Source organism: Schistocerca americana, chromosome 7, assembly GCF_021461395.2.
Source record: "Schistocerca americana isolate TAMUIC-IGC-003095 chromosome 7, iqSchAmer2.1, whole genome shotgun sequence".
Taxonomy (NCBI): domain Eukaryota; kingdom Metazoa; phylum Arthropoda; class Insecta; order Orthoptera; family Acrididae; genus Schistocerca; species Schistocerca americana.
The window spans coordinates 620,187,823-620,201,520 of record NC_060125.1 but is presented as its reverse complement, the minus strand read 5'-3'; the positions used below and the strand labels follow the sequence as shown (position 1 = coordinate 620,201,520).

The 13,698-nt window shown below is 41.7% G+C and overlaps 1 protein-coding gene across 2 annotated transcripts in view; it reads left to right on the top strand.

Annotated features, from left to right (window-relative positions):
* The window catches only part of LOC124622146, a 184,474-nt gene that overhangs the window by 95,544 nt on the left and 75,232 nt on the right, over nt 1–13,698 (top strand). For both annotated transcript variants that reach the window (XM_047147779.1, XM_047147780.1), the window contains one exon: nt 1,450–1,654. In XM_047147779.1, coding sequence (XP_047003735.1) covers nt 1,450–1,654 — 205 coding nt within the window. The remainder of the gene's footprint in view (nt 1–1,449; nt 1,655–13,698) is intronic.

Below are 13,698 nucleotides of genomic sequence, written 5' to 3'. Positions count from 1 at the left end.
GTTTGGAACCTGAGCCAAATCGGACTGAAGGAAGGTACTGAAGCAATTCAGAGGTCAGCTGCTAGATTTGTTACTGGTAGGTTCTAACAACACATAAGTGTTACAGAGATGCCTTGGGAACTAAAATTGGAATCCCTGGAGGGATGGCGATGTTCTTTTTGAGAAACACTATTGAAAAAAGTTAGAGAACTTGCATTTGAAGCTGACTGCTGAATGATTCTCCTGCTGCCAATGTGCATTGCATGTAAGGACCACAGCGATAAGATATGAGAAATTAGAGCTCATACAGAGGCATACAGACAGTCATTTTTCCCTTGCTCTACTTGAGAGTGGAACAGGACAGGAAATGGCAAATAGTGGTACATGGTACCGTTTGCCACACACCATATGGTGGCTTGCAGTGTAGCGATGTAAATGAAGGGGTAGATAATATATATCATGAACTTGTAACAATATTACAGAGAGGATAGATTGGTACTCACCAAATAGAGAAGACACTGAGCTGCAGAAATTTGCAGTGAAAAGACTACTAAACATTTAAGCTTGTGGCCAGAACGCCTTCTCTGGAAATACACATTCACACAGCCACAACTACCGTCACCAGCTGCTGTGGCCAGACTGCAGGCTGCATCTGTGTCTGACATGAGCATCAATTGGAGGTGAGGGTGAGAGGGAGGCAAGGAGGAGGAGGAATAGCCGGATAGTGGTAGGGGAAGGTTTTTGCAGCATGTGGGATGTACTGGGGACAGGATAGGGCTATTGTTTGCAGAGACAGGCTGCTGTGCTTGAGGGGGGGGGGGGGGGCGTAGTGGGAGCAGAAAAAGCACCAGCTAGTCCTTTCCCCTTTCTCACTTTTCTGTATCCCCCGCACACACATTAGCCCAACTCTGCAACAGTAGCCCTGTCTTGTCCCCACCCCATCCTGGTACACTCCCACAAGTAGCACTTCACCATCCCCTACTCTTACCCTACAGCCCCTCCCCCTCCCTGAACCACATCTCCTACTCACCCCACCATCTATCTCAGATTACTGCTCAGGTTAGAATCAGATGCAGTTCGCAGTTTGTCCTCAGCAGCCATAGACAACGGCTATGTGTGTGTGAGTTGTACTCGTATCTGCACGCATACGTGCATGTTTGATTTGTGTGCATTCCATTTCCAAAGAAGGCCTTCAGTGCAGAAACGTAAATGTTTAGTAGACTTTTCATTGTGGCTGTCTGCAACTCAATGCCTTCTCAATGTGTTGAGCAGCAGTCTATCCTTTTCATAACATTGTTGTTGTTCCATCATTGACTTTCCATTGTTTTATTGTATTTTTTGTTTTTATGCCATGTTCTACATCCTTGATAATAAAATCAATGCAGATCTATGGAACAAATACTATAGCTCTCTATCCATCCGAATTTTTCTGTTTTTGTCCCTTGTATTGAATGATTATTTTACTTTCAGATATTGTCCTATGGCAGTGAAGGCAACCAACTTTCCCCTGTTTACAGGCCATACAACTTCAGTTTTCCAGCTTTGGAAACATTAGTAATAAATGTGGCAGATGCTTCCTCCTATATCTCACACTTCCTGCGGGATCTGGTATTAGGAGCATCTAGTCCTACATTTCGCTGTATGTGGCTTGGTTTCCATGATCCTTTTTCAAGGGGTGAGTCTCATCAACACTCAGAGAGGGCTATATATATGTTTTTTGTTGCTTCAGACATTTAATTAGATGTGCCACAAATATTTTATCTGTCAATACAAAATTGCACAAAAAGTGAAAATTATATAAACCTATAAAAAAAGAAAAAGATGTTGTTACCCATCAACTTAAGTATAACTAAGATATGCACATGCTGTGATGTTTAAAGTTTTCCCGGCGTACTGATTGTTCCATAAAAACACGGGAGAACTGCCGGATATCAGTAACTTCCTGCCATGATATTTCGGCGCAGAGTCTTCTGGCCATCTTCAGGTGAATGCCACTGTAGTAGTACTGGCGAGTACGCGCTGAGCTCCGCTATTTAAAGCCTTCTGAGGTGACATTGCGCATGCGCTGCTCAGCGTGCGCGTTCATAACGGCTCCGTGCGCTGCGCTGCGCCTCGTACCCTCCACTGTGAAAGCCTGGCGTATCGGTGTCAGGTCGATTTCCATCTTTATGCAGATAACTACGTCAGGATTCCAAGCAGAGTTCAGCTGATAACCGCTATCTCGATTGATGAGAGTCTCATTGTCAGACAATCTTATTTCCACAGATTCATTGACAATCGAGCTCCAAAAGTTTGATGTATGGGCCAAAATTTGTGTCGTCGTAATTCATGGAATGGTCTGTGGAAATACAATGTTCGGCGATTGCGGACTTGGTGGGTTGGAGAAGGCGAGTATGCCGTTGGTGTTCCACAATGCGTTCTTGCACAGTTCGTGTTGTTTGCCCTATATATGATTTGCCGCATTTACACGGAATTTTGTAAACGCCTGGTTTACGCAGGCCCAGGTCGTCTTTAACGGATCCCACCAGTGATGAAATTTTGGAAGGAGGGCGAAAGATGACTCTCACTTGATACTTTCTCAATGTTCTGCCTATCTGTGAAGAAATATTCCCAATAAATGGTAGATAAACAGTCAACCTGAAGGCCTCTTCCTCTTCCTTGTTCCGTCATTTGTAGGTCTTCATCACTCTGTTCACTTGCCTAGGTGAAAAGCCATTCTTCAAAAATACTTTTTGCAGGTGTTCCAGTTCCGCTTGAAGACTGTCGGCGTCAGAGATAGTATGGGCACGGTGGACCAAGGTTTTGAGAACGCCCATTGTTTGTGCTGGATGGTGGCAACTAGTAGCTTGTAGATACAGGTCTGTATGAGTGGGCTTTCTGTACACCGAGTGACCAAGTGTGCCATCACTCTTCCGTCGCACCAAGACGTCTACAAATGGCAGATTTGGTGATTTTATCAGTCGACTTCAGTCACTAAAACTGCAAAGTAGTGATTTATTGGTCAGTTTTGATGTGGTTTCACTGTTCACAAAGGTGCCTCTGGTGGACTCACTACACCTCATTGGCAATATGTTTGGTGCAGACATTACAGCGTTGTTTGAGCACACTCTCTCCTCTACATATTTTATATTTAACAACGAATTTTATGAACAATCTTATGGTGTCGCCATGGGGAGTCCTTTGTCTCCCCTGGTGGCCAATCTTTTTATGGAGGATTTTGAGGAGAGAGCACTCGACTCTGCCACTTTTAAACCGACAGTATTTTGGCGGTACGTTGACGACACTTTTATAGTGTGGCCTCATGGTCTGGACCGTCTCCAAGAATTTTTACGTCACATGAACTCCATACATGAAAACATAAAGTTTACCATGGAGATAGAGAGAGATGGTTGTCTGCCATTTTTAGACGTCTTGGTGCGACGGAAGAGTGACGGCACACTTGGTCACTTGGTGTACAGAAAGCCCACTCATACAGACCTGTATCTACAAGCTACTAGTTGCCACCATCCAGCACAAACAATGGGCGTTCTCAAAACCTTGGTCCACCGTGCCCATACTATCTCTGACGCCGACAGTCTTCAAGTGGAACTGGAACACCTGCAAAAAGTATTTTTGAAGAATGGCTTTTCACCTAGGCAAGTGAACAGAGTGATGAAGACCTACAAACGACAGAACAAGGAAGAGGAAGAGGCCTTCAGGTCGACTGTTTATCTACCATTTATTGGGAATATTTCTTCACAGATAGGCAGAATATTGAGAAAGTATCAAGTGAGAGTCATCTTTCGCCCTCCTTCCAAAATTTCATCACTGGTGGGATCCGTCAAAGACGACATGGACCTGCGTAAACCAGGTGTTTACAAAATTCCGTGTGAATGCGGCAAATCATACATAGGCCAAACAACACGAACTGTGCAGGAATGCATTGTGGAACACCAACGGCATACTCGCCTTCTCCAACCCACCAAGTCCGCAATCGCCGAACATTGTATTTCCACAGACCATTCCATGAATTATGACGACACACAAATTTTGGCCCATACATCAAACTTCTGGAGCTCGATTATCAATGAATCTGTGGAAATAAGATTGTCTGACAATGAGACTGTCATCAGTCGAGATAACGGTTATCAGCTAAACTCTGCTTGGAATCCTGTTATGGAGAAACTTCATAGTCAACGTAGTTATCTGCATAAAGATGGAAATCGACCTGACACCGATACGCCAGGCTTTCACAGTGGAGGGCGCGAGGCGCAGCGCACGGAGCCGTTATGAACGCGCGCGCTGAGCAGCGCTTGCGCAATGTCACCTCAGAAGGCTTTAAATAGCGGAGCTCAGCGCGTACTCGCTAGTACTACTACAGTGGCATTCACCTGAAGATGGCCAGAAGACTCTGCGCCGAAATATTGTGGCAGGAAGTTACTGATATCCGGCAGTTCTCCCGTGTTTTTATGCACATGCTGTTTATTTAACCTAACGAGTAGTAGGTTTAAAATATGCTGATTCAGGCATTCCTGCCATAATAAATTTTGCTGAGGCTTCTAAGCGGTGCATAAGATGGTGTTGCTGAAACTCCACAGTATTTGGGTGAAGTATCTGCTCATCATTTTGAGGTGACAGTTGATACACCACAGATGCATGCTAATTGTCATAGTGAAACATAGATAAACATTCAAAAATTGCTTCTTGGGCATGTATTTTTACATTGTTTTATTGCTACGAATTACAAGATTCAGTTCAGTGTGATGTGAATAAAAATATGGAAATACTCTCCCTGAATGTACTGTCATGTAGAAAAGAACATAGAATCTTGGCCCACAGTGTTTGCCAGAAGTCGGTCACCCCAATCACTATCTTCATGTAACATGTCATCTCAGCTCAGCATGTTACTGAGGATACCTGTACATAAAACAAGAGCTATCTTACATTTAGATCATTTGAAAGGGAGTTCAGTCACCACAGACCATTTTTCAGCAGAATAGGCACTCTTGAACAAAAGATTCAGTATATGTTTTTGCAAGTGCCTGTAGGAGAGAAAGAGCAGCCAGAAGAAATAAATGGTTTCCTTCTCTTCCCGTCTGGTAACACTCTCCTGACCGGAACTCTGGGCAACTTTTTCAAACTCTACCCTTTCCCCTACATCTCGCCAGTCCATTTCCTTCACCCCTCTTACTTCCCCGTCAACTCTCCTGCCAGAAGAAGGAGCCACTGGCCCCAATAGCTAGCAAACTGTAATAGCTGTTATAAGCATGTTCTCCTGTCACTGCTTGGTGAGTAGATTTTTTTTATCTGTCCAGTTAGTTATATTTTCAAAAATGGTTTAAAGAGATTGACCATGTAGCTCTGTGTCACTAGTGTTTCATCCAAGACTGAGAGGATCCTTAAAAATTAAAGGGATAAATTTTAACCCTTTGACATGAACACATGCTCTATGTAGCTATGTTTAGTCACTATAGGTGTAAGATAGCTAAATGTTTATGGGATCCCATGCCATTCCAGGTAATGGTATATTGGCAAAATCTGTGCATTACTGAAGTGAGATGCTATATACATTGGCTCCATACATGGTGAAATTAAGTGAAGAAAAGAAAAAAGAATCATTGTTAGCCAGGCATTGTTGAAAAACAGATCCCAGTCCTATATGTGATTGAAGTTGGGACATCTAAAGTCGGAGTCAAGTTATCTACCTGGTAGACCGCCACAGCCACTTTGATTATGATAAAAATCATAAAATAAAATTTCCAGCAAAGACAAATGTCATGTGAGTGCTAGAAATATACATATGCCAGTCAACAGTACATACTGACAGATTGCAGTCACAGTAGTATTTAGCATGTATGTGGTGGCAACTATAATTGCAAGTTTCAGCATGAGTTCTTATTGACAGTCTATTGATTGTCGTTCTGACTCTGAAATTTGAAGAATCGTTGCACCTCAGCTGATATGTAATAGAAGTGCTAATTTTCTTTACTGAAATCATAATAAAATCATGGAATTTACTTATTTCTCATATAGCATTTTGGAACTTTCAAAATAATACATGCGATGTAGAACATTAATACATATATCATAAAACCATACAAACATCTAGAACATTTACATAATATGTCAAGTTTGGAGTCGCTAGCAAGAAGTCTTCTGGTCTACCATTGTATGATCTTGTGGAGCATGCTTCTGTGATGTTTCTGATTGTTTGTGGCTCTTCACATTCACAAAGTGGTGGTTGTTAATTTGCCAATTTGTGTAAAAAGATACATCTGTCTGCCATGTTGGATTATGATTCTGTTTAGCTTAGATATGTTTTGTGGGGCAATTTAAATTCCAGTGGTTTTTGGATGATACCTGGCATATTGTTGATTTGTTGTCCCATCCAATCGAGAATCCCTGTGTTAGTAAGGTTGAACTCATACCTAGCTGCTAAAAAGATTATGAACCTCCAAGCTGTGATATCTTGTTTTGCCTACCCCAGGCAATAATATTTTTTAAATACCAAGATAATAATTTTACAAACATGGTCCATTTTTTTAATGGCAAATATTGGATGAAATTATTGATTTCCTTGAACAATGTTCAGTGCCTTTTGACAGCAAGATTTTAGATGCATTCAGTATCATCGTTATTGGAAATAGAGATAGAATTCACCATTCTGAAGGCAGGATGTGGAAATATGCATGCTGCATGGTAGTATGTTTGTGGTCCTGGAGCCACCAGCAGTTGTCCACAGTTTGTGCAATGATAGTGTAGGAAGTTGCGAAGAAACAGTGCAAAAATGACAGTCTCTCTCTCTCTCTCTCTCTCTCTCTCTCTCTCTCTCTCTCTCTCTCTCTCTCTCTCTCTCTCTCTCTGTGTGTGTGTGTGTGTGTGTGTGTGTGTGTGTGTGTGTGTGTGTGTGTGTTTTGTCTGCATCTGATGATGGACATAGTCTGATAGCTGATAATATCTTCAAGTATTTTTTCAGTGTGCCTCTCTGCCACTCAATATCAACTTTGTGTTGTGAGTAGCAATCTATCCCTTTCATATTTTTATTATTTCACCTCCGATTTTCCATCGTCTGATTTTATATTAAAAACTAGCCTTTCCCCACAGTTTTGCCTGCACATGCATTTGACACATGCATTGAACACAACTCCTCCTTACCATCTCTGTGTCCATCTCTTCCTCCCTCTGTTCACCGTATCCTCCCAGCACTGTCTGTTTATCTCCTCCTCTCCACTCTCTCTGTCTCATCATCTCCTTCTCCTCCTTCTCTCTTTGTCCATTTCATCCATCCATTTCATCTGTGACCATGTCTTGCCCCCCTCCCTCAGATCGTATCTTCCTCCCCACTCCCTCTGACCATATTCTTCTTCCCTTTTCTCTTTCCATCTCCATCTCCCTCTCTTCCTTTTCTAACTGCCTACCTTCAACCTGCCTGCTGCATCTTCACGCCCCCCCCCCCCTCCCTCTATCCATTTCCTTCTCACTCTGTTCATTCCCCCCTGCCCCCCCCCCCCACCCAATCCATCTCAACCTCTCCGCAGCCATCCTCATTGACATGTCTAGCTCCTACAGCTCAATAAAGCAGGTCAGTACTACTCCAACACAACACATGTGTCATGCAGGGCGGCCTACTCATCAGCAAGAAAAACTGTTCTTTGCTCCTAACATGTAGGCTGCCCTGAAAGCAGGTTGATTTGGCAGGCCAATATTGTTCTCACAGAACATGCCTGTCATATAGGGCAGTCTATACACCAGGGTCTGGGGGGGGGGGGGGGGGGGGGGGAACCACTTTTTTGACCATGTGAGAGCTAAGAGGTTATAAACCCCACAGTCTGATACTCATGAGGCCTGTTGTTTCCATGCCAAATTTAGTTGAAATCAATCTAGAGCTTTGGGAGGAGATCCTGCACATACGCTGTGCTTTACATATATAAATAACAGATTATTTTATGCAAGTTGAGTGTGAACAAAGGAACATTCTGTTGTAGGGCCAACAGAATGAGGCAGTGCAGTTGTTAAGACACTGATCTCATATTCACAAGGAAAGGGGTTTGCTCTGTCTGGCCATCCTGATTTAAGCGGGTATTACACGATGGTCTGGCATGAGAGCTGTATAATGGTAGAACGGCTGAAACTACGAAAATTAGCTGCCACATTATCTGTGCGCCAGGATAGAGAGCAGTTCTAAACTGCCGTCAATCCGCACATGCCCACTAGACAGCAATAATGCACACTTGCGCAGAAGGGGTTTGTTATTTGCTTACTGCTTGGTGGCGAGTAGCTTATTTCAGATTTTCATGTTGGGGTTTCCTGCGTTGTTTTTTTCCCAGTAAGTAGGTTTTTCATAAATGCAGAGAAAAAACTTTTTTTTTTTACCAGTATACTGTTCGTGAAAGCATTATTTCTATTGATTACTTCATGTTCTAGAAATGAAATGGAGCAAAGAGGCGTTAAGCATCTTAATTTAGGCATACAGCGAGGAAAGGCGTACATGTGGCTCGCTGTATCATAATACGATTGGTCGGCAATAATTTCTTTCTGAGTAATATGCATATAATGCCACACGGTGATTTTCGATTTGTACTGTAATGCCTTAACAGTTAAGGCTTAACTTATGAAAGTTCATATTTATTTTGATTGCATCTCTTGTTTATTTCAGCATGCCAGAAAAGAAAAACAGGCAATGATAGGCAACAAAGTTCGTGTAGTTTTGCCCAGTGCGATAGACGAGTACTGAAAAAACTCTGAGTAGCCCTTATATACCGTATATTCAAAACTTGGAAAAATAACACAAGTACACCTTTAAGTATTGGTCCTTTCAAGTGCTGCAAATTGCAGTGCATACATCCACAACAACTTTTGAAATGGTGGGCTGTGCTATTCTGTGGCTAAAACCCAGGCTCTTTTAAGATTCCCCATTTATCAGGGAACATAATGTTACAACCAGCCTGCAACATAACAGGGCATTTACCAGTATTTTATCAGTGATCTAGGCTGGTGTGATCACAAAATGTGTAAACATTTGATTTAATTCTTTCTTTCGAGAATGTGAGATAGCCTCCCTCATGACTGTGTCACACTTGCTAAATCTGTCTTCTATCATAAACAGCAGCTTATTGAAACAGGCCATGTCCATCCTTATGAAGTTCTGAAATTCTAGTGGACCTTTGGGTATCAGTTCTTTCATAAGTAGCGAGTATAATCCTCTACCTTCATTCCTTTTTTTCAGCCAGAGTCGAACTCAACAATGTCTGACTTTTTGTTTTCATTGTTGTCGTGCCCTAATAAGATGATTTACTGCCACTGCCAGAGCAATAGTTACAAAAACAAGTGGGTCCTCCATGTGCAAACTGGTGTATAAATGTAAATTTATATGTACTTTTACCTGTTTAACCAAGTGTCGTAATACAAAACTAACTGTTGAGTCTGTAGTTCAGAACAGTAGAAACCTACAAACACTCACTTAATAAATAATGATAAAAACTATTTCTTATTAAATAGGAACATTGAGCTCACATAAATATGTTGGATGAATGATGTTCCAATATGTCACATGCCGCCCCTTGTGTTTTGTGTGGAAGAACGAACGACTTAACAAGATATCAGACTGTTCTGTTTGCATTTTGTGCATTGTTATCATCTACTGCACATGTGCACCAGGTATATCCCTTGTGGATGGTGTAATACACTATGTGATCAAAAGTATCCAGACTCCTGGCTGAAAATGACTTACAAGTACATGGCGCTCTCCATCGGTAATGCTGGAAATCAGTATGGTGTTGGCCCACCCTTAGCCTCTATGACAGCTTTCTCTCTCGCATGCATATGTTCAGTCAGGAGCTGGAATGTTTCTGGGGGAATGGCAGCCCATTCTTCATGGAGTGCTGCACTGAGGAGAGGTATCGATGTCAGTTGGTGAGGCCTGGCACGAAGTCGCCATTCCAAAACATCCCAGAGGGGTCCTATAGGACTCAGGTCAGAACTCTGTGCAGGCCAGTCCATTACAGGTATTTTATTGTAGTGTAACCACTCCGCCACAGGCTGTGCATTATAGACAGGTGCTCGATCGTGTTGAAAGATGCAGTCGCCATCCCCGAATTACTCTTCAACAGTGGGAAGCAAGAAGGTGCTTAAAACATCAATGTAGGCATGTGCTGTGATAGTGCCACACAAAATAACAAGGGGTGCAAGCTCCTTATATAAAAAATGCAAACACACCATAACACCACCGCCTCCAAATTTTGCTGTGGGCACTACACACGCTGGCAGATAACGTTCACTGGGCATTCACCATACGTACACCCTGCCATCGAATCGCAACATTGTGTTCCATGATTCGTCACTCCACACAACATTTTTCCACTGTTAATCGTCCAATGTTTACGCTCTATACACCAATCGTGGCATTGTTTGGCATTTACCAGTGTGATGTGTGGCTTATGAGCAGCTGCTTGACCATGAAATCCAAGTTTTCTCACCTCCTGCCTAATTGTCATAGTACTTGCAGTGGATCCTGATGCAGTTTGAAATTCCTGTGTGATGGTCTGGATAGGTGTTTGCCTATTACACATTATGACCCTGTCGGCAGTCTCTGTCAGTCAACAGACGAGGTCGGCCTGTACACTTTTGTGCTGTACATGTCCCTTCACGTTTCCACTTCACTATCAAATTGGAAACATTGGATCAAGGGATGTTTAGGAGTGTGGAAATCTCGCATACAGACATACGACACAAGTGATACCCAATCATCTGACCACATTTGAAGTCTGTGAGTTCCGCGGAGCACCCCATTTTGCTCTCTCACAATGTCTAATGACTACTGAGGTCGCTGATATGTAGTACGTGGCAGTAGGTGGCAGCACAATGCACCTAATATGAAAAATGTGTGTTTTTGAGGATGTCCAGATACTTTTGATCACATAGTGTAGGCCTACGTTAACCAATTTGTAGTTTCAGATATGCCCACTTGGGGCATTGCTGCATAGGTGTATGGATTAGGCGCATCGTGTAATAGGGGCTTTACATTTTCCAAGGTTATCCTAAGTCATTTTGGGCAAAAGTTGGAATAGATCCTTCAGCGAGGCATGGATGACCATGTCTTATTCTTGTGAAAACATCCTTATATACGAGTATTCTGTACGTCTGTATGCAGTAGTGGAAAAAAATCCCAACACAAAGATATAATTAATGTAAAGTAATGAAATTTTGGATATATATTTGTGTAAGTGCCATATTTAAGTGTTAACATTGCAAGATCGCAGGTTAAAATAAGTGCAAGGAAAGCCATTGGCAATGTGAAATGTTGGTACTTTAATAAGCGAGCATACAAACATGCATGCACTGTGTTTGACAGGTACTGAATGTCAGTTTGTGGGATGGAGTTTGATGCTTGTTGTACTTGGTCAGTTAGTACAGGGTTTGTCACTGCTGGTTACGGATAACATTGGAGTTGAGGTCCGACGAGATCCCACACATGCTTGGTTGGAGACAGATCTGGTGATCCAGCAGCCAAAGGCAACAGTTCAGCGCTCTGTAGAGCACCTGGGGTTACAACAGTAGTATGTGGATGAGCATTATCCTATTGGAAAACACCCTCTTGAATGCTGTTCATGAATGGCAGCACAACATGTCGAATTGCCAGATTGGTGTATAAATTTGGAATCAGGAAGTACGGGATAACCACGAGAATGCTCCTACTGTCATACGAACTTGCACCCCAGTCCATAACTCCAGATGTAGGTTCAGTGTGCATAGTACACAGACAAGTTGGTGACAGCTCCTCAACTGGCTTCCTCCTAACCAATGCATAGCGTCACTGGCACTCACAAACGGTGGTGGTTTAGAGTCAGTGGAGTACATGCTACAGGGTGACTGGCTCTGAGTCGTTCTTAAAGTAGCCATTTTGTAAAAGTTTGTTGTGTCATGGTGGTATCAGCTGTTGCCCAAACTGCTGCTGCAGCTGCAGTATGATGCACCACAGCCATATGATAAACATGATTGTCTTCCCCTCCATAGCGCCACACGACCATCCAGAACTCAGTCTTCTTGCAAGCGTACTTTCCCATAACCACCGCTGCCAGCAATTATGTACAATGGCTACATTCCTGCGAATTCTTTCTGCAGTATTGCAGAAGGAATATCCAGCTTCTAGTAGCCTTAACACATGATGTAGTTCAAACTCAGTGAGCTGTTGATAATGGTGATTCATCTTCTTAAATGCCTTCTTGACTAACATCAACTCGTGATGTCCAATCTCAACCATTACAGCACATATTTAAAGCAAACCTAATTTGCATCCTCATAGTGGCACTAAAAGTGCCACTCTTACATAACTGGTGCAAAGTTTGAATAGATATCATCTTCCAAGTGTAGAAACATGCCTACCAACTTTCATTTATCTCTCTCAACTCCTTCTTGGTGTTGCGATTTTTTTTCCTGCCAGTGTATTTGAACGATTTCCTTTCATGGTGTTGTGATGACAAATACTATATCATCAGATGATCACTGGATGAATAAGTAAATAAATAAATAAATAACAACCTTCATGAATAACCTGAGCTCTCATTTACTTTGAATTAATTCTTGATTTGAGTAGACGAAGAAAGAATTGCACCCAGTTACTGAATGAGGTGGCCTGAAGTGTACTGAGGAAACCAGGTTCCAAATCCCTATGTGGTGACCCCAGTTTTATGTGGCTTCCCTAAATTCCTTGAGGTGAATGCATGGAGCGACTCATCGTTAAGGTTACACCCAAATAACATTCTGTTCTGTTACTCATGCCCTTGGCATTTCTGAGAGGCCAAACTTGGACCTTTTTTTTCTTGAATCTGGTTTCTAATTAATCATGTTACATTGATTGCTTTGGTGTTAACAGCCATTCCAGGGAGAACATTTTGTGGCAAGGGGAACAGTTGACCTACAGAAAAGGAATGTATTGGGTTACTTTCTTAATAAATTATATAGCTTCTCCCAAGGATGTATAAAAGGCTAAGAGACATAAAATAAATGACACATATTTACTTTATAAATTGTATAGGAAAAGACAACAAATACTATCATGCAGTGGATGTGTTGTGTAATATCTGCACCAAAATATTGTGTGTTGTAATACTCTGTTCTTAAACAAATTGTGAGAATAAATTAATGAAATCCAAATTTTTCACTTTATTGGTCACATCTGCTTCAGCAAATTTACTTTCATATTACCAGTTGTTTGAATGGGTAATGCTACATTCATTATTTCTAGCTAGATGGTAATTTCATTTGGTGAGAATTGTTGATGTTTCTATCTAATTGCTGCAGCATTCTTGGGTTCTTGCTATAGGAATATGCTGGTATTACATTGGCAGTTCATGTATGGTAACTTTTGAAACAAAAATTCAAATTCCATGTAATAAATTACTTTTTGATTTTATTCTGATCAACTTACAAACTGAACCTTAGAAGAACTCCATTCCATAGCAAGAACCACAAACTTGCTGCTAAAAACTTACTATAGCAATTATTGTCTGACTTGCAGTGCTCTAATACAACAACCAGTACTACTCCACAGTAGTTGCAGAATGTCATCAGCCTTAGGCATTATTAGAAACAGTATTTTAATTAGTTTACAATGATGAGTGGTACATATGAAATTATTTCAGCATAACATTATGCACAGTAGAAAACATAAACATAGTTCTTATTATTAGTTCATCAAATATAGATGCTTTCAGTTCCAAATATTACAACATGAGTATTTTT